At 29.9% G+C, this 23,727-nt stretch overlaps 2 protein-coding genes across 9 annotated transcripts in view; one reads left to right on the top strand and one right to left on the bottom strand.

Moving 5' to 3' along the window:
- The window catches only part of LOC122636066 (calcitonin receptor-like), a 99,045-nt gene that overhangs the window by 65,148 nt on the left and 10,170 nt on the right, over positions 1 to 23,727 (top strand). The window lies entirely within an intron of this gene.
- LOC122636062 (juvenile hormone esterase-like) lies at positions 429 to 22,962 on the bottom strand. 2 transcript variants are annotated; one of them, XM_043826911.1, is made up of 9 exons: positions 22,845 to 22,962; positions 4,285 to 4,484; positions 3,234 to 3,522; positions 2,423 to 2,608; positions 1,872 to 2,074; positions 1,603 to 1,774; positions 1,070 to 1,381; positions 799 to 943; positions 429 to 668 (listed from the first exon to the last, which is right to left on the bottom strand). In XM_043826911.1, the coding sequence occupies exons 2-9, from the start codon at positions 4,435 to 4,437 to the stop codon at positions 500 to 502; spliced, it is 1,629 nt and encodes a 542-aa protein (XP_043682846.1). In that variant the 5' UTR covers positions 4,438 to 4,484; positions 22,845 to 22,962; the 3' UTR covers positions 429 to 499. The 2 variants fall into 2 exon arrangements, with proteins under 2 accessions (XP_043682846.1, XP_043682845.1); XM_043826910.1 differs by lacking the exon at positions 22,845 to 22,962 and having other exon boundaries at positions 4,285 to 4,577.

Raw genomic sequence — 23,727 nt, 5'->3', positions numbered from 1 at the left:
TACATGCAATTTTTCAAGTGTGATGATATTTTCGTCTTGTTTTTTTTTTCCTTGTCAATCAATTTATGCAAATTCTCTTAAAGAATTTCCGTTATTGTCATTATTTTTATTACTTTTTTCTCTTTTTCTTTTCCTTTTTTTCCCTTTTTCCCTTTTTTTTTTTTCTTTTTTTCTTTTTTTTTTTTTGTTTTACATAAACATATTCACTGTAGGGTTAAACTTCTATTGAACAAGATTACATAATACAGAAAGATAAACCAATAAATATTACTATATAATAAAAATATATAATAAATATATAATAACTATATAATAAATATATAATAAAAAACTAATAAAACAAGCATATTTACAATCGAATAAGAATATTACAACAATAGAATATGTAACAGTGATAAGATAAAAGAGAGTTTGTCTGATAGAATCAATGTAGTAAGAAAACAAATATAATCTAGACATGATACAATTTGTTTTTCAACGAAACGTCTATCTTTCATCTTTATAATTTGTTCTTCATCATCGTATTCCACTCGAATCTTTGTATACCTATTGGAATGCTCTCCATTCGTAAATTTTCATCAATGTTGAAGTAATTATATTCGTTGGTATTCCTTTTCAAAGGTTCCCATAAAACGGGAATAAGTTCTGTAGTAATAGGTGTAGGATTTCTATGGGACGATTATAATAATCGTTTAATAGACAATATATATATATGTACAAATATATATCTGTGTGTGTGTGTGTGTGTGTGTATAGAAGTAGTGTAGATAGGAAGAATTAAATTAGAAGATACATTACCCTGTCTTAGCAAAATCAGTCCACAACTGTGTAAAATATTCCATTATTTTGTAATCCTTTGTACCAGGACTATGTGGTTCCAAGGATACCAATTTTTGAAGTTTTCCATAGAACATATAAAATAGTTCGTCGCCATGCGTCGCTCCTGGTATTATACATAAAAAAAATATATATATATAAAACGATTTACGTTTATTCAATATAAAAAGATAATAAAGGTTTTTCTATATCTTTTTTTTTTTTTTGCTTCTTCTTCTTTTCTTTTTTTTACCTGGTATCTCAATGCCCATGATCGTCTTCATGAAGGACGCATTTGTGCACTCGTAAGAAAACTTATAAAAGTATACTGGATATTTATTTATCTTGGCTATCATTCGTACGAATTCAAAAATATGATAAATGAACAATACGTCGCCTAAAAAGTGCATAATATTTTTGGAAGGTTTGCAGTCGAACGAATTCTCTCCGAAATACAAACGTTCGAAATCATTCACGGTGATATTTTTTTCTTCGAGCTTTCTCGCAAGAGCAGGCGATATAAAATCTTTGAAGGTGGATCGACGATTTTTTCTCAAAATCGCAGCTAAAAAGAAAGACGTTCGTTAATGAAAATTATTCGTTCAACATTTTATATCAATGATTAGTAGTTTTAATAATAATATAATCGAAATCAATCCTGATACTTAATTATCGATCATTAACATTATTTTAAAATATAATATTAGTGATTAATAAAAACACTGATTCGAACAAACAAAAGCGAAATTTCATTTTTCAACGATAATAATTTTATTATCGACTTACGTGAGATACTACTAGTACCCAAGAAAAAGGATCCTTCCTTACTGTTAAAACCTAACAAGAAAGGTACCTTAATACCACGTTGCATAGCGATGTCTGGTGGTTGTGTTAAAAATGGATTCTTCGATTTATAATCCACTCCTGGTAGAAACGGTGAGAAGAATATTAATTTTTCCTAAATGGTAAAACTTTCGTTTTATATTTTAACGGGACGAACGATCGTACAAACGAATATTATATAGAAAATAAATAATTATCCAGATATTATTTACCTTCGGGAAAGTTACATAGGATTGATATTTGACGAGCTTCGTAACTTCCATTTTTCGAAGAAAATCAACGACCGCTTTAGGATCGAACGATTCGAAACCTAGCTTCGCTGATAACTGATAACCGTATTTTTTGGGTTCATCCAATGTATAAGCCCAAAAGTTGGTGGCTAAGCCGCTTTGCGCTATAGCCTTGTGAAATAATCCTAAAGGAAAGAAAGAAAAAAGAAAAGAAAAGAAAAGAAAAGAAAAAGAAAAAGATGAGAACAATAAAAAGAAGAAAGAAGAAGAAGGGATACCGATAAAGACGAGATTTCAGGGATTTATAGAGTGATCCTAAACATCTTATCACGTGGATCCCAATTTTTGATACGAGATATGGAAGCAAAAAGAGAACAAAAATAGGAAAAGAAAGAAGCTTTTTTTTTTTTGTGTTTGTATGAAGATTCGTTCGATTTTTTTATACCGGTAAAAAAAAAAATCATCGTTTCAAGTTAATTCACCGTGTTAAGATACAACCAGGTAGAAATGTAATTAAATCGAGTAAATCCTACCTTCTGCCAACGGTGATATTGTTAAGTAATGAACCGAGGCTGCGCCAGCGCTTCCACCAAATATAGTTACGTTCTGAGGATCGCCACCGAATACTACGATATTATCTCTGACCCAGCGTAATGCCATTACTTGGTCCTTCAAGCCTTGATTACCCGGTGCAACCTCATCCTCCAGATTAAGAAATCCTAAAGCAGGTCTTTGTCAAGATAAATACGTATGGACGAAATAATGCGATTACGAGGTTCCTCGTTTTATTAAAATTGAAACCATTGAAATTTATCTTCTTTTTTTTTGTTTTGTTTTGTTTCTTTTTCTGAATGTTAATGCTAATGTGCTAAATTATGCTAAATGCTAAATTAAAAGTGATAAGTGGTACAAGTCAATTTCTCATTGACGTGTCTATATTCCTATTTTTTTCTTCTTTCGTTCTATCGACCAAATTATTTTTCACTTTATCTTGAAAGAAAGAAAGAATGCGCGTGATTGACTGTTTGTTTCGATAGAAACGTATATCACTTCGTGCTGTTCCGAACTTGATATTGAAACAACACGGATAGCACGGATTGCGAATGTTTAATAACAAAATTTTAGTATTTTTTAATTATGTATTTTAATTATGTATTTAGTATTTCGTAATTTTTAATTATGCATTTTAATTAGGCAAAAGGAGTTTTCTTCTTCTTCTTATTATTATTATTATTATTATTATTATTATTCGTTTTTAAATATCGTTTCGACGATATTTACGATAATGTAATTATAATTGCAATTATAATGTTATCGAACAAAATGATATTCGTATGGACTCACCTAATACACCAAGTCGATAATTGATCGTGACGAGTATGATGTCCTTACGGACGATGTAATCAGGACTGTACATGTTATCGTTTCCTGATCCTAGATTGAAACCACCACCATGAATCCAAACCATTACTGGCAATTTCACAGACATCTCGATTCTCCTTGGTTTATAGACATTTAAATAGAGACAATCTTCGCTTCCTACTATTTCGCCAGTTATCGCTACTTGAATGGAAATATTACCGAATTTTGAACCATCTCTTATCCCTTTCCATCCTTCTGGAGGTAATGGATCCTAAAGTATCGTTGCTTATTAGAAAAATGCAAAAAAAGATATGTGGTGCATTTTTTTTTTAATTAATGATTTAAATAGTCCTCGAAAAAAGAGAGATAAGATTCAACTCAACTCATAAAAAATGATACAAGTGGGATTTAAAAGAAAATAAATATGCATTTTTTTTTTTTTTTTTTTTTTTTTTTATTATATCTATAATAATCATGAAAATCATTCCAAAGAAAATGATCCGAAGACAGAGAGAGAGAGAGAGAGAGAGAGAGAGAGAGAGAGAGAGAGAGAGAGAGAGAGAGAGAGAGAGAGAGAGAGAGAGAGAGAGAGAAATTTAATTGCTCTTCATTGTATATCGCAATATTTTATTACGTTTTACAAAGACGGATATAGAAATGGAACACTTAAATTTAATAAACTATTATAAACAGAAATTTTATAGATTACGTTGAGCTCTTATCAATCTGAAATTATATAATTTCGTAATTACGTAATCAAAATTTATCATAGACCAGAATATAAAAGAAACGTATTATATGTTACTTAACAAAGTTAACAAATACATGCATCTATACATACACACACATATAGAAAAACTATTTTTCTTGGATTTTAATATTTTTTGATCGTAAAAATCATAGTATAATAATGATCAATGCTACGATATTATTTGACGTTTATTCGTAAGAAAAGTTTATTGGATACATAATTTTTTTTCTTTCCTTTCTTTCTTTTATTAAAGTAAAGTTTGTTTCAATTAGTTATACATACCTTAAATCTAAGCTTGCCGATCGGTGGTTTCGCGTAAGGTATTCCTCGAAATGCCAAAAAGTGATCATTATTACCACAAACGTTATCCTCGATAACACCTTGAATTTTTCCTTGTTTAAGAGACAACACAGGTCTTTGTTGTTGATGATCCATATGTATCCGTGTAATGTACGTATCTATTTATCTATGTATGTATATATCTATGTATATACAAAAATAAAATTCACTTGGTAAGAAGAATAAAACAAATAGAAAATATATACGTGCGATCACTAACAACACTCGTTCGTGAGTCCCAGTGTTTCTCTGCTTGCGTGTAGTATTATCTACAAGCATTCGAACTAAGTGGGGAGAGGTTGGCTCGAAAGTAACGGGAATGTCATCTCGAGCCAATCCTATTCATTGCAAAGAAGACTTAGTCGACGAGTATTGTCCCGATCAAATCATTATGATAAACGTAAATGAAGAAAAAAAAAAAAAAAAAAAAGAAAAAAAGAAAAAAATATATGGAATACATTATCTTGTTAAAAGTGATATAATTTATTTTTTTAATATACGATTTGATATACATAATAGTAGATAATTAATAATGTAATTCGATTGTTGATAAACATTTTTTACTTTTACGAAGACTCGTTTAGCATGTTTAAATCATGAAGATGCATATATAGATACCTTTAACTTTCTATCTTTTATAACGAGAAGGAAGAATTAAGTCGGTCAAGCGTGTATCGATTGGATATAAGTATTGTGTATTTACCTATTTGTTCGATATTACTTCGAAAGAATCGTATGTTAAAATTGTAAGGAGCTTATATTTAGTGGATAAAATCTATATACTTATATACTTATATAATTTTGTTTATATTTAAATTTTTTATATTAAAATTTTTTCTTCTTGCCCCACAATAAATTAATATTCGCCGGATATAAATGCATAAATGTATGACACCTTGTCACTCAAATATACTCTTTTTTTTTTTTTTTCATAATATTAAATTTTCTTTATGCTTGTATTAAACTTTTTTTCTTTCATATCCGATTAAAAAATTTACAACTTTACAAATCGTTAATATCGAAAATACGAAACACCGAAATGCGTGTGTTTTTAGATTTATTTGATTGTCAAGCATTACGGAATTACTCGTAAAAAAGTAAAAACTAACGCACGTATAAGTATGCTGCAAACCATCATGCTATGTAATACAGATTAAATCATTTTTACGAAGCACTCGAAGACAACAAGTAAATAAGTATTGTACAGTTCATAAAAATTGTCTCGTTAAAGAAAGAAAAAAAAAAAGAAAGAAAGCCCTGAGTTTCCTAATTATTTCGAATGAAACGAGAAAAAATAAAAATTGTTATTATCTTTGATAGTATCGAAATGGAATAATCAAAAGTAGATTATGCGTCATTAAGTAGAAACGTTAATTCGTTGCTCGGAGCAATTTGAAGTCAATTTAAAGCTCGTTTAACTTAAAATTAGATATCTTTAGTTAAAAGTTATCATTTCAATTGTTTTCTTTTATGTATTTTATCACGTTTGTTGTATATATATATATATATCTTTTTTTTTTCTTTCTTTTAACTCTTCGATACAAGAACGTATACATACGCGATAAAAATTTTTAATTACGTAATATTCTATTTGAATGAGAAGTAATATCCGGCACTATGAAATATATTCGTAATTGAAACGGATGATCTTTCTCAATATATGCTTGATCTTTATTACTAAAATTAATTAAGCACAACGTATCATCAGAGATACGCGACCGTTGTGCTAAACACGTTGTTACTTATTACGAAGTTTCTCTCTCTCTCTCTCTCTCTCTCACTCTCTCCATCTCTCTTTATTCCCCCCATCCATTGCTATGGGAATATTACGTGCAGTAACGTACGTATTAACATATACGAATTTCAATATTTATAGGAAATCGTATCATCGAAATAAAAATTTAACGTTTTATTAATCGAACTTTTGAACGGTTTATATTCGAATATGTTACGAATATAATTTTTAATAACGAATATCATTTTTTATTTTTTTCTGTATTTTATTCTCGTAATTCTCTCTCTCTCTCTCTCTCTCTCTCTCTCTCTCTCTCTCTCTCTCTCTCTCTCTCTCTCTCTCTCTCTCTCTCTCTCTCTCTCTATCTATCTATCTCTATCTCTCTTTTTTATCCATTTTATCATTTTGTAGTTATTAAGGTAAAACTGAGTATGGGACAAAAATTAAAAGAAAATAATGATATTATTAATATTTATTCGATTCAAAAACCATTCAAAATTTTTGTTTATTGTTTTTAAATATTTGTATTTCATTTATCTTATCATAACCTTATCGTTTATATTAAATAAAAAAAGTAAAAAAGAATGAGATTTTTTCGAAAGGTGTTCATGTTTTATAATCTTTTCGTTTTCTTTTCTTTTTTTTTTTTTAAATTCTCAATAGATTTTCAGAAAGAGAATTCTCTAATCGATATAGATTGGCAGATTCTCATTGTTCAATTTATCTTTTTGTTTCGATACCGTTTCCTTCTAGACGAAGTATCAATTTAATGAAATGAGATCGTCTGTTCTGTGCAACGTCAGAACATCGATATAACATAGATATGACTAGACATCTATTCGTTTTATTCAGAATACCTTTATCATCGGAATACAAAATTCTATGAATCGCAAGAGAAAATTCTAAAAATATGCTTGATGGCACAAATCAAAAATCTTTTCTTGCAAGATAAAAAATACCGACATATCCGTCAGCAAAACGATATGCGATCATAGAAAGCAAAGTGAACTAATAAAGACGAAGAAAAGATTGGAAAATTCGGAAGTAATGAGATCTAATTTCTAAGTATGGTAAAGAGATATATGACCTTGAGATAAAATAAGATATTATAAATAAAAGAAAGAAAAGAAAATAAAAAATTGTTAGATCTACCTATATCAATGGTAACGCCATAGAACGATATAATTTTTTTAATCGTACTCTCGTTCACTTTTTGTAGTTCATTTTTCTTCGATCGAACGTCCGCGCGAGAAAGTAGGATCTATAACTATCGTGTCGCCGGCGGATGTGAAAAATCTCGATCTAACTTAGATCGATATTTTCCGTCACGCGTGCAATTGAAGCGATAATGGTGCTTTCAGCTGTTCTCGAAGTTGATATAAAAGCGTGTAAGTACATTGAAAAGACTCGATATCGAATATCGACGATATTGTCTAGTCGTTTATGTAATGTACAAAATGAATTATACATGATAACTATCTTGATCGTTTAACATTGTTGAACGATAATGGAAAGAAGTTCCTTCTTTTTTTTTTTGCTTTTTTTGGAATAGAAATTTTAATAAATTGAATAGATTCGTATGAGAGTAGATAGGTATTTAATACGAACATTAATATAACAACGAACATTAATACTTTTATACACTTCTATATTTTTAATATAATAATTGAAGATTTATTATATTGAGATTGATGTCACACGACCATTAGAATAACAGTGTCCCGGATTTATCGTGCAAACGATAAAGGCCGACCTCACACGATAATATAAATTTATATTATAGATATAATCAATTTTAATTTAATGTATGACACCGGTGTAGATATATATGTACATATTCTCATTGTTCATACCTGTATCTGTGTATATGTATATACAATTTTTCTTTTTAGGTATTTTTACGAGTTGAAATAAAAAACAAATATATATATATATAAACGTATATACTGCATAATAGATTTATTTAAACGAGTGACGAAAACAATTTATAACCTCGCGGTTTCCATGAAGATTAAATCCGCCGATGGATAATACATAGAGACAATTCGAATTTCTCGGTAAATAGATTATAGTAAACTACTTGAATCAAGTTCGTAATGTTGATCAAAGTGTTCGACACGATGGAGGAGTCAGTCACGTGGTTACATTGAATATTCATGATTTCAACATTCTAACAGTCTTATGTTAATATATTCGTGGACAGTAGGGATGTCGTTAGGTATAATTTACTTAACGTTAAACGAATTCAATGTGTTTGCTTTTGCTTTTCCTTACCTCCTCCCTTCCTTCACCTCCTCCCCTCTCCCAGTACTTTATTAGAAAGCTTTCAATGTTTTGAATTAGAATTTCCATTCATTATTTACATCGAATATCGATGTAAGTAAGGCTTTTGACGTTAGAGAGAAACCTCAATATGCTTTGAAACAATGTATCAAAGCTTAAGTATCAAAGCCGCACCTGGAAACCGCTCCTACCATAGAATGGAAGGGCATTTACACCGCACCTCTAAACCGCACCCCCCCGTTCTATGGTTGGTTGAAGGGCTACTGCTTTAAATCGTTCAATGAACTCATTGATTCACCCTTCCTTTACATATATTATCACTCTGTCATTCTCTATTATATTACTCCCGTTATTATTATCGAACCTTAATCGAAAGTTCATATATGTTTTAACCAACGATTATCTCTAATGTATACATCTTTTAAAAATTCGACTATTAATCGATAACAGATGTCATTTGTAATATTAACGTAAATGTCCATTAAAACTTTTAGAGAAGTTATATATTTATTATCGATTTCAGGAATCAAGATAATCCGTTCGTTTTTATCGTCATATAGGTCACATATGTCGATCTTTTGATCTGTCTTTTTTTTTAATCCTTGCAGTTTTGCAATTGTTACAATATATCGCGAAATTCTTACGTTGTTTATCTTCATGTAATATCTCTCCGAATTTGTTCCTTTTTTTTTCTTTTTTTTTTTTTTTTCTTCTTTTGGAACGAACCGATTTGAAAATCCAATTCCCTCTTTTTGAGAAAATTTTATATTTTTGACAATTCATCTTTAAGGACGTTAGTAAGGAAATCATGACGGATAACACGATAAATTCTGTAGATTTCCATCGGACTGACGTATACGTGATACGTATGTATATTATGTACTTGAGAGAATCTTATCCCTTATACTATAATTTCACGATCGAACCAGGGTGATCTCGTGGCGAGAGTTTTGATGGATGATAAGAGGCGGCTTGTCGATTTCTCTCTCTCTCTCTTTCTCTCTCTCTCACTCTCTCTCTTTTTCTCTCTCTTTCTCTTTCGTTAATGCAGGTCACATCGTAATATTTCTTTTTATACAGACTGAAGGGAATGCCTATAAATCATTTTGAATCCAAAAGTACGAGATGATCGTAGCAGATTGCTAAACGATAGAATAAGGGAGAAAAAAAGAAAAAAGGAATGAGAGAGAAGATAAAAAACGAACGTTTTTCTTTGCTTCATACGCAAAGCTCTTTGATAAACGACCCAGTAAATGGTTGAAACTCGAATATCACAGATTTCGAATTATTCAACGTTTCTCAACAGATATCTACCTACGTATACGAGAGCACACGCTTTTTTCTTTCTTTTCTTATCCACCTTCCGATTCTTTTTCTTTTTCTTTTTTTGAAATGTGCATCTTTTTGTCCATGTCTTTTTTTATTGCACTTTTTTTCTTTCTTCCTTTTTTTTTTTTTTTTACAGAAATATACTCTAGGGACTCATCTGCGAGACTTCTCGATCGTAAATCAGAGCCAGATGTATTTCGATATAAGCCGACGATTTAAAAGGAGTCTTATGTTTTCCAACGAAAATTTCCGTTTTTTCTTTTATTTTATTTGTTATTTTTTTATTTATTTTTTTTTAAAGTATGCTTATCTGTAGATATGTATATGTATACAGATACATATATAAACGTATGATTAAAATACGACTCGATGATAAATCACGGAATAAAAGCGATACTAATCGATATCGGATCGTAATATCAACGTGAAAAAGAAAAGAAAGATAAAAGCAACGTATCATTCAAGTAAAAATATGTAAATATTACATTATTCGAAGGGAAATATTCAGGCAGATAATTGCTTTCGATACGGTGTGTTAAACCAAGTTTTTATTCTAATCATTACCGACACGTATTTCAATTTTGTGCGAAGAGAAATAAACGACGATATTTCTTTTCTATTTATCTCTCTTCTTTTTTCTCTCTCTCTTTCAGGATAAGAAAAAGTTATATCGTGGTAGATAAGAGATGAAAAAAGGAAAAAAAAAAGGAACAAAATCCCATTTTGTCAATGCTTCTTTCTTCATTTTTTCCCCCTTTTTTTTTTCTTTTACCCTTTCCCAATCTCTTCATCGCATCGAAGTCATCTGTAGTAAAAAGCTTATGCTTTTCTCCAGAACGTGGGTGCGTTTTATATAACGCGTTTGTTACGGAAAGAGGAAAAACGCATTCCGTCTACTTTACTTTTCATGATGGCCTGAGGGACCTCGTGAAAGAACTGAAAGATAGAGAGAGAGAGAGAGAGAGAATGAGACAGAGAGAAACAAGTAAACAGAGAAAAAGAGACATAGGTAGATAAAAGATAGAGAGAAAGAGAAGGAGAAAAAAGAAAGAGACAGAGAGACAGAAAGAGAGAGAAAGAGAGAGAGAGAGAAGCGTAAAGAAAAATAGTCATTGTAGAAAACGGAATGAGTGTAGACGTTGCGGCGTCGTCTTTCAAATGGCCACTCCACGATTTATCGTTTATAATCCTCGAGATCGTAGAAACACGAGTTTGCAGAACATGCTTGCGGACATTACGAAGGATTTTCACCGATCTTTCTTCTCTATCCATCGTCAGAGAGTATCTATTTCTACGAGTGATATATGTATGTGTGTATGTATGTATGTATATATTTTTTCCTTTACACTTCTTTTTCTTTTATTTTTCTCTTCGAACATCAACTGTGTTGTGTAATGTTATCTAACACGATCTAGGATTGCGTATTTATGTAAATGTATGTATGTATGTATGTATGTATGTATGTATGTAATGGAGCAATCGATCAAAAAGAAAAAAAAAAAAAGAAACAAAAAAGAAACAAAAAACGTAGGTGAATACATAGAAAGAGTTGCAAGTTGGAATTAATGCAAAATCGTAAAAGCTTGTTGTAAAAGCCAACATAAATGTTACAGTATGTAGATAGGAAATACAATCGAGCATTAAAAAATAGTACCTTTATATGTCCTTCTAATGTATGGTTAAGGTCACGTTCTCGAGTCGCTGTTGTTTATCTCACTTCTCGCAAAAGTCTCGTTTTTTATTTTATCTTTATTTCTTTTTCATCTATCTATCCAGAGAATGAGAAAGAAACAGAGAGAGAGAGAGTGGGGGGGGGGGGGGGGAAGAGAAAAAGAAAGAAAAAGAAAGTGGAATTAATATTTGATCGTTTATTCCCAAATAACTCGTAAAAGATTCACGAGGTATAGTCTTCGTTCTCCAGAATTTCATCGAAATACCATTGAAAGAAAGATTCTAATCTCTGCGTTTAAATCAACTTACCCTTCGTACATTCTACGATTGAAGGGCTCGTTTCTCTCTGTCTCTTTCTACCTATCTATCTATCTATCGAAATCGCTAATTGAATTCCGATCGTACCACTTTATTGAAAGTTTTACAAAACCCGATTTCGTAACGAGTGGAAACGTTGAGTAGGATGTGGAGAAAAGATATCTGTTCGAGAAAAAACAAAAACAAAAAAAAAAAAGAGAGAAAAAAGATGCATTCAGAGAGAAGGAGAGAAAGAAAGAGAGAGATGGACCGAACAGGTTACGCATTGATTTTCGATTGGTCAACATCGAAAGAGGAAAAAAATTGTTCGTGCGTGTTCGAAGCAATCGAGTGATTTTGATTTTTCTGGATTACTAGATGGCTGACCTTGTCAGCAGGATTTATAAAGCTATTGATAAGTAACGTCGATAGATGATATTAAGAATAGATTGAGGTAAATCATTAGATATCTATTTTTATTTATTTTTTATTTATTTTTTTTTTTTTATTTTTAACTCTTCATTCTACTATATTTTTTTTCACCTTTCTATTTCTCTCTCTCTCTCTCTCTCTCTCTCTCTCTCTCTCTCTCTCTCTCTCTCTCTCTCTCTCTCTCTCTCTCTCTCTGTCAATTTAGATATTTTTTGTTCCTCAAACGTTAAGGTCTACGCATCGAGCTAGCTGTCCTCGATCGATCTCCCATGCGTGAGCTTCAATTAGCTCTCACGTCAAAGGAAGAGTTGCCCTCGAGATATTTTCAAGCTTCCCTTGTATCTTCCCTTCGATTCGTTTAAGATATTAAGGGTGGAAGACCATCTACGCATCGTTCAACCTATGCAATATTCTCACGAAGAAAGAAAAAAGAAATAGAAAAAAAAAAGAATACAAAAGAGGAAAGAAACCCAGAACAATGTTGTTTCGCTCATTACAAAATATATCTGTGTGTGTGTGTGTGTGTGTGTATCTATATTTTAGAGAGAATAAAAATAATATTGAAATAAGTTTACAAAGGTTTACTAAGGACTTTTATATCCAGTCCGGTCCATTAGATCGCGTTATTGATATAATTTTTTTCAATGCTTACAATTGCATTTAATGGTAATGCATTCGTCTTCTAAAAGTTTAAACCATCCAGTTTCTTCTATGAATCAGTTTTATCAGTTTTATTTTGTATCAAGTTATTGCATTCAGGGAATAAATTTGTATCGTATAAAAAGATATAAATAATGTTTCAAATATACATATATTTATATACATTTATTTCGATAAGAAAAGAAATGTAATATTCTATAAAGCAATGGAATGTTCAGATAACGGAATAACTCAGATGATAAAATAGTCAGATGATGGATACTCCGGTAATGGAAGTTCTTTACTGTATATATTGGATTTTTCTATGCGGTATTTCTGAGGTTTCCTTTGTAAAGTACAAAAATAGAAGGTTTTAGATTATGAATTTTCTCCTCTTTCTCGTTTCTTGCATCGACAAGACTTAGCCACAAAAATGTTTTACTAGCTAACATAGCTCCATGTCATGAAATTTACTATTTCGTAGAGCATGCTCTCTTTTGTATTTTGAGATACTTTCTCTCTCTCTCTCTCTCCCTCCCTCTCGTCTTCCATACTAGAAACTACAAATAGATATTTCCGTGCTCAACCAAAATGTTCCATCATTCTCAACAAATAAGATTTCACCATCTTGTTTGCTTTTACACGTTTATCTCTTTCGTTCTGGAAAATCCAACAAAATGTACTTCTGCAGAATCCACAGAAGTTAAGAGACGCTTTTTAATAACGGTATCTTTAAAATTGGAGTTCATGCTAGTAGTACTGTATCTGTTAGTTTAATCATTGAAAAATGTATATATGTATTACGTACAATATCACACTTTTATTCTTATACATTTTATAAAAATGTTTATTATAATATTGTATAATACATTTACATGTAAATCTTACACAGATTCTTTCTTATGCAAGTGTAATCGTTTCTTAACTTATCTTCTACCATTATTTTTCATTTATTTTGCGCTTACTTTGCGTACTTGTTTCAATTCTCTACGACTTATACTTTCGGAGATATTCCCGTATAAATAAAAGACTTGGTTGTTAACAATGTAAAAAAATTGTAATTGTAAACGAATTACTTTGTTTATTAATTATTTATTAATTTATATAATTTTATAAATCGTTTGTAATCTATTTTTTTAGTTTCGCAAAATAAGACGAATGAAGTTCGTAAGAATTTGTTTATAACAAACTGTTAATTAATTATTAACAATATGCACAAAAAATAGAGAAAAATTTGCCCTTTAAAATGATACTTCATTCAAGTTTGTACGACTTGTAGTTCCAGAGATATTCCCATATAAACTTAAGACGTTTACATTGACCCACTGACCTATATAATTTCATTCATAATGACCCAGTGACACACTAACCTATATAAATTCCAAGAATTTACGCGGTCCTACTACGAACAGCTGTACTGTACGAATTCAAAATGAGAATCTTCCGAAGACGATTTCTTCGGAACGAAAACTCGTAGAGACTTGATTCAAACATCGTTTTTAAGCATAATTCATTCTTTATTTATTTAAATATTGCAATAATATTGTTATAAAAAAATCCATTTTGTTAATTAATTATTGACAATATGCACAAAAAATAGAGAAAAATTTGCCCTTTAAAATGATACTTCATTCAAGTTTGTACGACTTGTAGTTCCAGAGATATTCCCATATAAACTTAAGACATTTACATTGACCCACTGACCTATATAATTTCATTCATAATGACCCAGTGACACACTAACCTATATAAATTCCAAGAATTTACGCGGTCCTACTACGAACAGCTGTATTGTACGAATTCAAAATGAGAATCTTCCGAAAACGATATCTTCGGAACGAAAACTCGTAGAGACTTGATTCAAACATCGTTTTTAAGCATAATTCATTCTTTATTTATTTAAATATTGCAATAATATTGTTATAACAAAATCGATTTTGTTAATAATTTTTTAGATTAAATTTTTTTCTTTTCTTTCGTAATAAGAACATAACTAGAATAAAGTCATGTGCATTTTTATTATAGTTATATAAATCTTATTTTGTTTATTTAAAAATAGCTTTATTACTACTACTATTACTATTATTACTATGAACAGCTGTACTATACGAATGACGAATGGAAATCTTTTTAAAACGATATCTTTGGGACAAAAAATCGTAGAGACTTGATTCTAACACCGTTTTTAAGCATGATTCATTCTTTATTTATTTAAATATTGCAATAATATTGTAATAAAAAAATCGATTTTGTTACGATTTTTTAAATATAAATTCTTTTTCTCTCGTAAGGAAAATATAACCATGATGAACTCATTAAAATTTTTTTCCGTCTATTTCTAAAAAGAACTGGAATATCCAAAATGATTAAGTTATTACCCCACTTTATATATATTGATATATTAATGAATCTAATTTAATGGAGGATGCTTTATATTCATAATTTGCCGATAAATATAAGTGTATATATATAGTTACGTCTTAATTGAAGAAGGATTTCAAGAATTAGGATAATGAAAGGAATTGAGATAGAAAGACTTAAAAGAAAAATTCTTTTTTTTCTTTTTCTTATCCTTTTTTTTCTTCCACTTATTTCAAATATACCCTCGTGAAAACCGTACATTTTTTCCTTTCATTTCTCTTCTTCTTTCTCTTTTCATTTATGTTTTTGAACTATCAAATGATTTATTTATCCATCGAAAAATATCATAATACATTTACCTACTATATATATATAGTTATATATGTATATATGTATGTATGTATGTATCTATATATAGATTCATCAATATCACACAAATCTCATGGAATGCACCACATTTTCCGTAGTAATTCCACATCATTGAATGGGATTACGCGCTCGCATGCATATCGTACGAAACGAACGGAATATCAAATGTGATTGTAGATAAAAATAAAAAAGAAACAAAGGTAATTCGCATTCCGGCCAAGGTAATTCGATTAACTGATGTACATTGTGTAGTTAAAACGTTTTAAATTACGAATAAACAAATAAATAAAAAATATATGTATATAAATATGTATTTATCTATTAAAAGTTTTTTCTGATATCTTTGACAGTTAAATGAAATATTCGTAAACTTATAATGACTTAGATTATTGACCCTTATATACGTATAAAGGTACATATATACCTGCGATATTATAAAAACAAAAAAATGAAATCGCGTCTCAAAAAAAATTTTGATGGTGTCTCGTTGCAAACGTTATATGTGTGTGTGTGTGTGTGTTTATGTAAATAGCTTCCTGTTTAAAAAAATGTAGATAAAGTACGTAAATAAAAGATACTGATAGAAAGAAACTTTAAAGAGAATTCTTTAGCTTATATCCTCTCGTTTTGAGAGAACGCGTTTGAAACGATGCGGATCGTGATAAAGTTTCATGGAATTTAAATATGCACGAGAGAAGAAGAGAGAGAGAGAGAGAGAGAGAGAAATTAAAAACAAAAAAGAAAAAAGAAAAAAAGTATCGATCGAATGCTTATCGGAACTGACGTTACAAGGGAAGAATGCAAACGTCACATCGATAGAAATCGATATCCTAATTTTTTTAATAAAATTTTGTTCTCTTTTGAATCAGTACAATATATCTTGCACGTAAAATTAATTATAATATGCGTACAAATCGTTGAGATTAAATCGTTGTAATCGTGATATAAATATAATCGTATAGTCGAAATATGTTTAATAACAATGTTAATCGAGATTATCGTTCAAATAAAAGTTTTTTTAAATATATGAAATAATAAGATATATGAATCGTTTAAAATCCTTTAAAATCGGTTAAAAGAAATTGTTTCTCTGAATGAAAACGTAAAAAAGTTTGTTTTTAACACGTCTCCTTTTCTCTCTCTCTCTCTCTCTCTCTCTCTCTCTCTCTCTCTCTCTCTCTCTCTCTCTCTTTCTCTCTTTCTTTATATACATTATATATAAAATTTGATATTTCTCGTCTTTAGTATATCCAAATCTCGTGAATGACGTTACACGTGGGTGTAAATGAAAATGTTCCTTAATACTAGTACGCTTTATTTAAACCGACTATGTGTTAAATAACATGCCGTGTATTCAAGAGATAAAGCTCTTGCAACTTCCCTTATTACTTCTATAATATTAAATTATTTCTCGTGATGATAACAATAAAGAATAAGCTTAACTACCATAAACGGCTAGCTGTTGATCACCATGGAAACGCTTGTTTTCTAAAATTCTCTTGCTTTTATTCAAGTAATCCTACTTATACGTGAATGGATCAACTCTCTCTTTCTCTCTTTCTCTCTGATGTGAGAGTTACCCCATAATATCTTTAATTAACTGAACTCTATGATGAGAACATCCCCCTATTCTAGGAAGGCACCTTTATCCTCTAGGAATTCATTTACAAAGTTCAATCTTGTGATTTATTTGATATCCTTGGATAAGACGATTAAAAGTGGTCTAGTTCGGCCTTTTCTTTCAATCTAATTTTTATTTATTTATTTTTTTTTTTATTTTAATCTTTTTTCTTTTCTCTTTCTTTCTTTCTTTCATTTTTATTTTCTCCTTTTTTTCGTTGTTGTTTTTTTTTTCCCTTCAACTATACTCCCTTTCTCACGTGTCATACTTTTCTGATCTTCGAACCAATCTCATTAATATTCTCCAAGTTTCGATAAATCAATGGCAAGATGCATTTTCGCACACTACTCTTATTACATATTTATGCTCTTAAAGTAACTTCTCGTGGAATAGTTTCGCGTCATACTTTGCATAAGAAAGCAGGTACTATTTCATGTTTCAACGATCCATATTTCAAAATAATTGTTCTACAAAAAAAGATCCTTTACGATCGATTTATCTATGGTAATGGAAGAAAAGGGAAAAAAGAAAGCTCGAATAAAAATTCGTGATAATGTTTGAATTTAAGATATCAGAAAAACTAAAAACAATTTTACATCGTCGATCGTATTAAAGAAATTTTTATTTCATTCGAAGTAAATGCAACAACTACTACTGAATTTATTGATTTCTCTCTCGAAAAGGTACATGAATCGAGCAACCTTTTTGTTCGCGAATAATTAATGATCGCAAATCCTACTTGTTAGTTCACAACGTACGATGTAAACAGACGAAGGAATAGAAATAATGGTGGATTTTAGAAAACGAATTTCATGTGATTGCGCATTCCTTTATTTATAACGACGAAGTGTAAATTCGGAACGCGAGGTTATGATTGGTTTGTGAAAATTAAATGAGATTGACTGTTACGAACACCCTGTATATATACTATAATTATTTTAAACTAATATAACATATCGAACACCAAACTAATTTTGCGTATATCATCATGTATGCCCATTTTTTCTATTTTATTTACAAATATTTTCTTTCTTTTTCTTTCTCTTCTGTTTTTCTTTTTCTTCTTCTTCTCTTTTCTTTTTCCTTCTCCCTCTTCTTCTATCTCCATAGAAAATTATAAAGTATAATCCACTATTTGTGTCTTAGTTATTGTTCTTTTTTCTCTTTTTAGAAAATTGTTTATTCGTATTCTATCCTCCCTTTGAAAATACTAACATTTCTCGGATTTGTATCAACGAAAGAGAGAACGGATTTACGTAGCGAGGAAATCTCTATTGTGACGTTTCGAAAGATTCGTTACATAAATTAATGAATAGAATTGAACGAGAAGGAGAAAGGAGAATGTATCACTAATGTACGTAACTTTTTTACGTGCATTTGATAATAAAATTTAACGTATATATATATATATATATATATATATATATATATATATATATGTATCGAATTAAATATAATATTTTGATTTTCTTAATAATAGTTAAATAAATAGTCAGCGTACTTTCTCTTTTTCTTTTTTATAAAATCGTGTAAGATCAAAGTTAGATATAAATACTGCATCAGGTTATTCGATATAAATCGCATATCCTCGCATTCTAAAAATGTTGCAACTTGAGCTTCGTAAACGTTAGCGAACGCTAATGTATTTGATCCGTAAACGAAGTAAAGTGGCTTCAAAGTGATCGTTTCACTTCTGTCTTCCCATTGGTTGGTGATACCATATTTTTCATTTTTCTTTCTTTTTTTTTTTTTTTTTTTTTTTTTATTATTAAAAATCGAAAATATATATTGCTCGACAAATGCAATGACACATCTTACGTCCACGCCAATTAGATTTTCTATCGTATCGAAAAGAACAATACAATTGACAAAATTGATAGATTAAAATTAATTTTCTCATGTCTTTTATTTTTTTTTTTTTTTTTTGTTTAATACCATTTTATCCTCTTAACTCGAACCATATATTTTTTTCCTTTGATTACCACTTTGAAATAACGAGAAAAAATTATTCTTTCTTTTTGTATTTAAGTCGCCGTTAAATGTAGCGTGACGTTAAGGCAGGAGAGCCCACTTTTCAACTATACGATCACCAAGAACGATTTTAAATCCCGACCCACTTTCCAAGGGACCTATTCTCTATCTCGGCTTTTCGCAAAATGTCCGAGAGAATCATAGGAAATTCTTTCTCTATCTTTCTTTTTTTTTTCTTTTTTTTTTTTTTTTGTTCTTTTCATCCTTCTTTTTTTTTCTTTTTGAAACGATAAAATCTCTCCGGCATTCAGGAACGAAGGCTCAACGAATCGTCTATTTGACTATTTCAAGTCTAGATCTTACAACGAACGTTCTTTCGTTTTTTCTGCTTACCAAGCTCGGTTATTCTAACAGTAAAAAAAGTACGTATGTATATACGTAAACTCTCTCATAATTCCATTTTCATATGATCGAACAGAAAAGTAAATGCCTTTAAGGTCGTTTATTCTTTTATCGATCGATTTCTCGAATCTATCGACGTATTCGACGTAATTCGTTTAAGAAAATTTCTAATCGACATTATTTCTTTTTTTTTTTTCATTGAAACCTTTTTAAATAATGATCTTTTTTTTCTTTTTTTTTTTTTTTTAATATTAACGATACAATTATTATCTTTCGTAATTTTTTTGAGAACGAAAATATGAAAATAGAAATGTTCAACGATCTGCGATAAAGTGATTATTTAAAATGAAGTCAAGAGTCAATCATCGGTGTAATCTATTAATGATGTATTAATGATAATAACTTTTACTTATATATATATATATAATATACATAGGTATATCATTTTCGATAATCGTTTAATATTCATTTCACTCGAACGGGATTGGAATAAAATAAATTAAAAAAAAGAAAAAAATTGTCACGGAGGATGAATTAATTGTGCAAATCTGAAATTTTCCAAGCGATGGGATTACTGTTTCAACTCGATAGAAGGAACGTACACGATGCATATAAATCATTCTACCCACGCAAATCACATATTCCATAAACGATGAATATTTCGAGTTTCAAATTTTATGAAACAATCGTGTATGATTTAAAACCGCATTGTATACTGTACCGCTTGCGCTTGCCTTTTCTCTTCTTCTTTTTTTTTTTTTGTTTTTTTTTGTTTATGTTTTCGATATAATTCGTACGTCGAAGGATTTAAAAGTTAAATAATATCCTTCTTTGGTAGAATAGGATCGTAAATATTTTTAATTTATATCAAAATCGAATACATACCTGTATTCGCGAGGTATCGCGTTAATCGTGCATTTTCTTTTTTGGATAATATAAAAAAAAAAAAAGAAGAGAAAGAGAGAGAAAGAAAAAAGATTATATTTTATATTTAAGGTCGTGTGAAAAATAAGAAAGAAAAACAAACAACTAGCGATATTAATGATCAATGATCTCAACTGTTAATAATAATTTCGAAGAATATCAATACGATCATTAATACCAATATCGTAAACGATCGCGTTATATCAGAATATTATAGAAAAGAAAGCGAGAGGAATGGCAAACACTTCGGAATCATTTCAGAATAGAAAAATAGTGCAAATCGAGTAACGTCCTTGAACCCGACCGACCTCTATCACATTCTTTTCTCCTGTAGCTTGATCCTTGTTCGATGAACACCGTGAACGATGATAGAATAGCTCGATAGTGAAAGATATAGTTCGACTATGTAGGAACTATAAGTAATAGGAAAGGAGAGACAGATAGAGATAGAGATAGAGATAGAGAGAGAGAGAGAGAGAAAGAAAGAGAAAAAGAGAGAGAAAACTAAAGAAAAAAGGAAGTCGTCGAGCAATGGCCGAACAAGTCACGTGTTTCCTCTTCTTCCTGTCTGTCCACCCTTATACGTTATCAGATGGCCGTCCCAGAGCGATTGATGATCCAATAAGAGGAAACGTAGTTACCCTTTTTATGGTGAGTGCGTTTCGTGCACCATGTTAAAGGTAAAAAAGAGAGAAAGAGAAAGAGAGAGAGAGAGAGAAAGAAAGAAAAGAAATAAAATTCAGAAAGAAAAAGAAAGAGAAGATACTCGCTCTCTCATCGATGCCATTCAATGTGTATTATTCGTTGGTAACGTGCAAACATCGAAGGATCTCGTCGAGAAAAGCTATCGGGAGCCATCAAAGTACAAACGCTGGCACTCCAATGTGAAAGACGTTTTACGTTGAATAGAAAATGGTCAAGATTTTAAAGTACCTTATCTTTACTTTTCTCTCGTTTTACTTACTTTTCACCGATCGAAACCATCCGAGGAAAATTTGTTATCCCTCCTCCTTTCTCCTTTTACTTTTACTCTTATTTGCTTAAACGTTTTACAACTATTTATATATATATATATATATGTGTGTGTGTGTGTGTGTGTGTAAATATATTAATCTTTGTGGTTGTCTAAAAAAAAGTTTCACGTACCTACGTAAATCTGTTTTCTTATGGGATATTCTCCTTAGATTTATTTATTAGGATTCTTCTGTTCTATCGCACGAAACAATCAAATAACTCGTTGAGCAACGGAACCCTTCCTACTCGTCAAACGCAATATCTAACTTTCGTCAATTAAGACTACATATAACAAGTGAAGTTTCGATTGCAGTTTAAAGTCAAGCAGTCGGTTAAAATTAATATCGATAACTATCTCACGAGAATTTCATCTTTGAACTATTAAGGGAGAAAATGAAAAGAAAAAAGAATCAACTATGCGAAGTAATTATTCTTCCGACTTTCATAGATCTTTTATCTTTTCTTTTCTAAATATCCTATGTATATATTCTTATAATATTAAACTAATATTGAACGTGAAATTCTCTATAATGTTTTTACAATACTTTTTTATCTATCAATTTTTCTTTTTCTTTTTCTTTTTCTAAAGATTTTCTTTTCCTAAAGATTTTTATTCCTGCAATAATTTGCGTTTAACATCATTTTACAGCTGTCCCGAATAGCTATAAAAAAAAAAAAAAAAAAGAAAAAGAATAACGTTTTATAACCTTGTTCTTATTCTTTATCGAAGCGTACAAAATGCTTCATATCTTCCCCGTGTTTAGTTCTTATAAGTGTTGCAAAAAAAAAATTGAATAAAAAAATAAAAAAAAAAAAAAGGATAAAAAGGAAGGGAAGAAAATTATTTATAATTCGATATTTCTAAACGGGAATAAAACTGATAGATCAAGTAGATCAACGTGATGATACGCAAAGAAACATTTTTATCCTCTTTAAAAAGAGGCCGTTTAAAAGTCAGAAAATCGTCAACGTTCTTCTCTCTCTCTCTCTTTTTTTTCTTTTTTTAGATTTGAGTGATTGATCGAACGAACGATCTAAGGGGATCGAGAACATTCTATCCTAAGTCTCACCCTTTTTTTTCATATATATATATATATATATCTTCGGTCACTTTGTTGTTTCATAACCCTCTTAGATTTTGATGAATCTTTCTCCGTAAACTTAGACTTGTCTACTTCGTAATCTTTCACTCGAGTTGTATTTGACTTCGGTGACAAGTATAAACGAAATATGAATTATTAGCGGAAATTGGAAACATTGTTGTATAAAGATTGCGTAAGTTATACTCGTTCTACATCTAACGTAACAATCGCGTTAGTAACGGGTTTCGATAAATCAGATCAATTATTTCGAACAAAAAACAAATGGAAAAAAATTATTAATATCATTTTTATAATAAGAAACTATCGAAAATATCTAACGTTTAAGATTTTAGATATATAAAAATGTACTTACATTTGATCTTCGTTATTCTTGTACGATGTTTAGAAAGAAAGAGAGCTTCTATGTTTACTCGTCGGTATCCAAAAGAAAACTGATCCTATTAATCTTCAAAGGTACTTAAGAGTTCGTTTATGTTGACTTAACTCGTAATCAACGACCTCGAAATGGAAATATTAAACTATTGAAATTTTAGATCAAGGTTATTTGGAGTTTCTCACACGTTACGAGCATTGTAATGTTTAAACGAATGTATTATATTGTTGAAATATTAGTTTAGTATATTTCATAGTGCATTAAATATTGTTTAAATAATTATTCAATTCTTCAAAGTATTGATATTTTAATCTTAAACGTTTAGAAAGAGAGACCTCCGATGTGTACTCGCCGGAATACGAAATAATACTAGTTCAATAACAATCAAAGTCAATCGAGTGTTGTTTCTGTTTATACTTCGGAACAACGACGATTCCAAGATCAATATTTCAAGATCATATAACCGTATTGACATGTTAAAGTAAAATTAATTAATATTTAACGCATATTTCGAGTTATGTAATGTTAAAGCGAATATTTTAAGCGAATAATTTTTAAGGTATTAGTAAAATACAAAAGAATTATAAAATGAAATATGAAAATGAATTATGAAATAAATAATATTATAATAACTATATTGTTTCGATCGAATTGTTTAACGAAATCAAATATAAACAAAGTCAGTTCGATTGAATTGAATATACAATTACCGATGAGGAGTTTGAAAACGAAGCAAATTTTTCATAGTATAGATATATAGATATTCGTCTTAATAGAAAATTTTTCGAAAATCTCCGAATGATAAAAGTTAAACGAGCGATAGCTCTCAAAATTAAATTCCAATTTATTTATACTTTGTCTC

Source organism: Vespula pensylvanica, chromosome 20 (assembly GCF_014466175.1).
Source record: "Vespula pensylvanica isolate Volc-1 chromosome 20, ASM1446617v1, whole genome shotgun sequence".
NCBI lineage: Eukaryota > Metazoa > Arthropoda > Insecta > Hymenoptera > Vespidae > Vespula > Vespula pensylvanica.
This window is presented reverse-complemented; position numbering and strand designations above follow the sequence as displayed.

Excerpts from the sequence above, each read along its gene's own strand:
- LOC122636062 (XM_043826911.1), bottom strand. The coding sequence starts at position 4,437 with ATGGATCATCAACAACAAAGACCTGTGTTGTCTCTTAAACAAGGAAAA. Across the intron at positions 1,382-1,602 it reads GGGTACTAGTAGTATCTCAC|CTGCGATTTTGAGAAAAAAT; the intron begins GTAAGTCGATAA and ends CTTTCTTTTTAG. Across the intron at positions 669-798 it reads ACTGATTTTGCTAAGACAGG|AAATCCTACACCTATTACTA; the intron begins GTAATGTATCTT and ends ATCGTCCCATAG.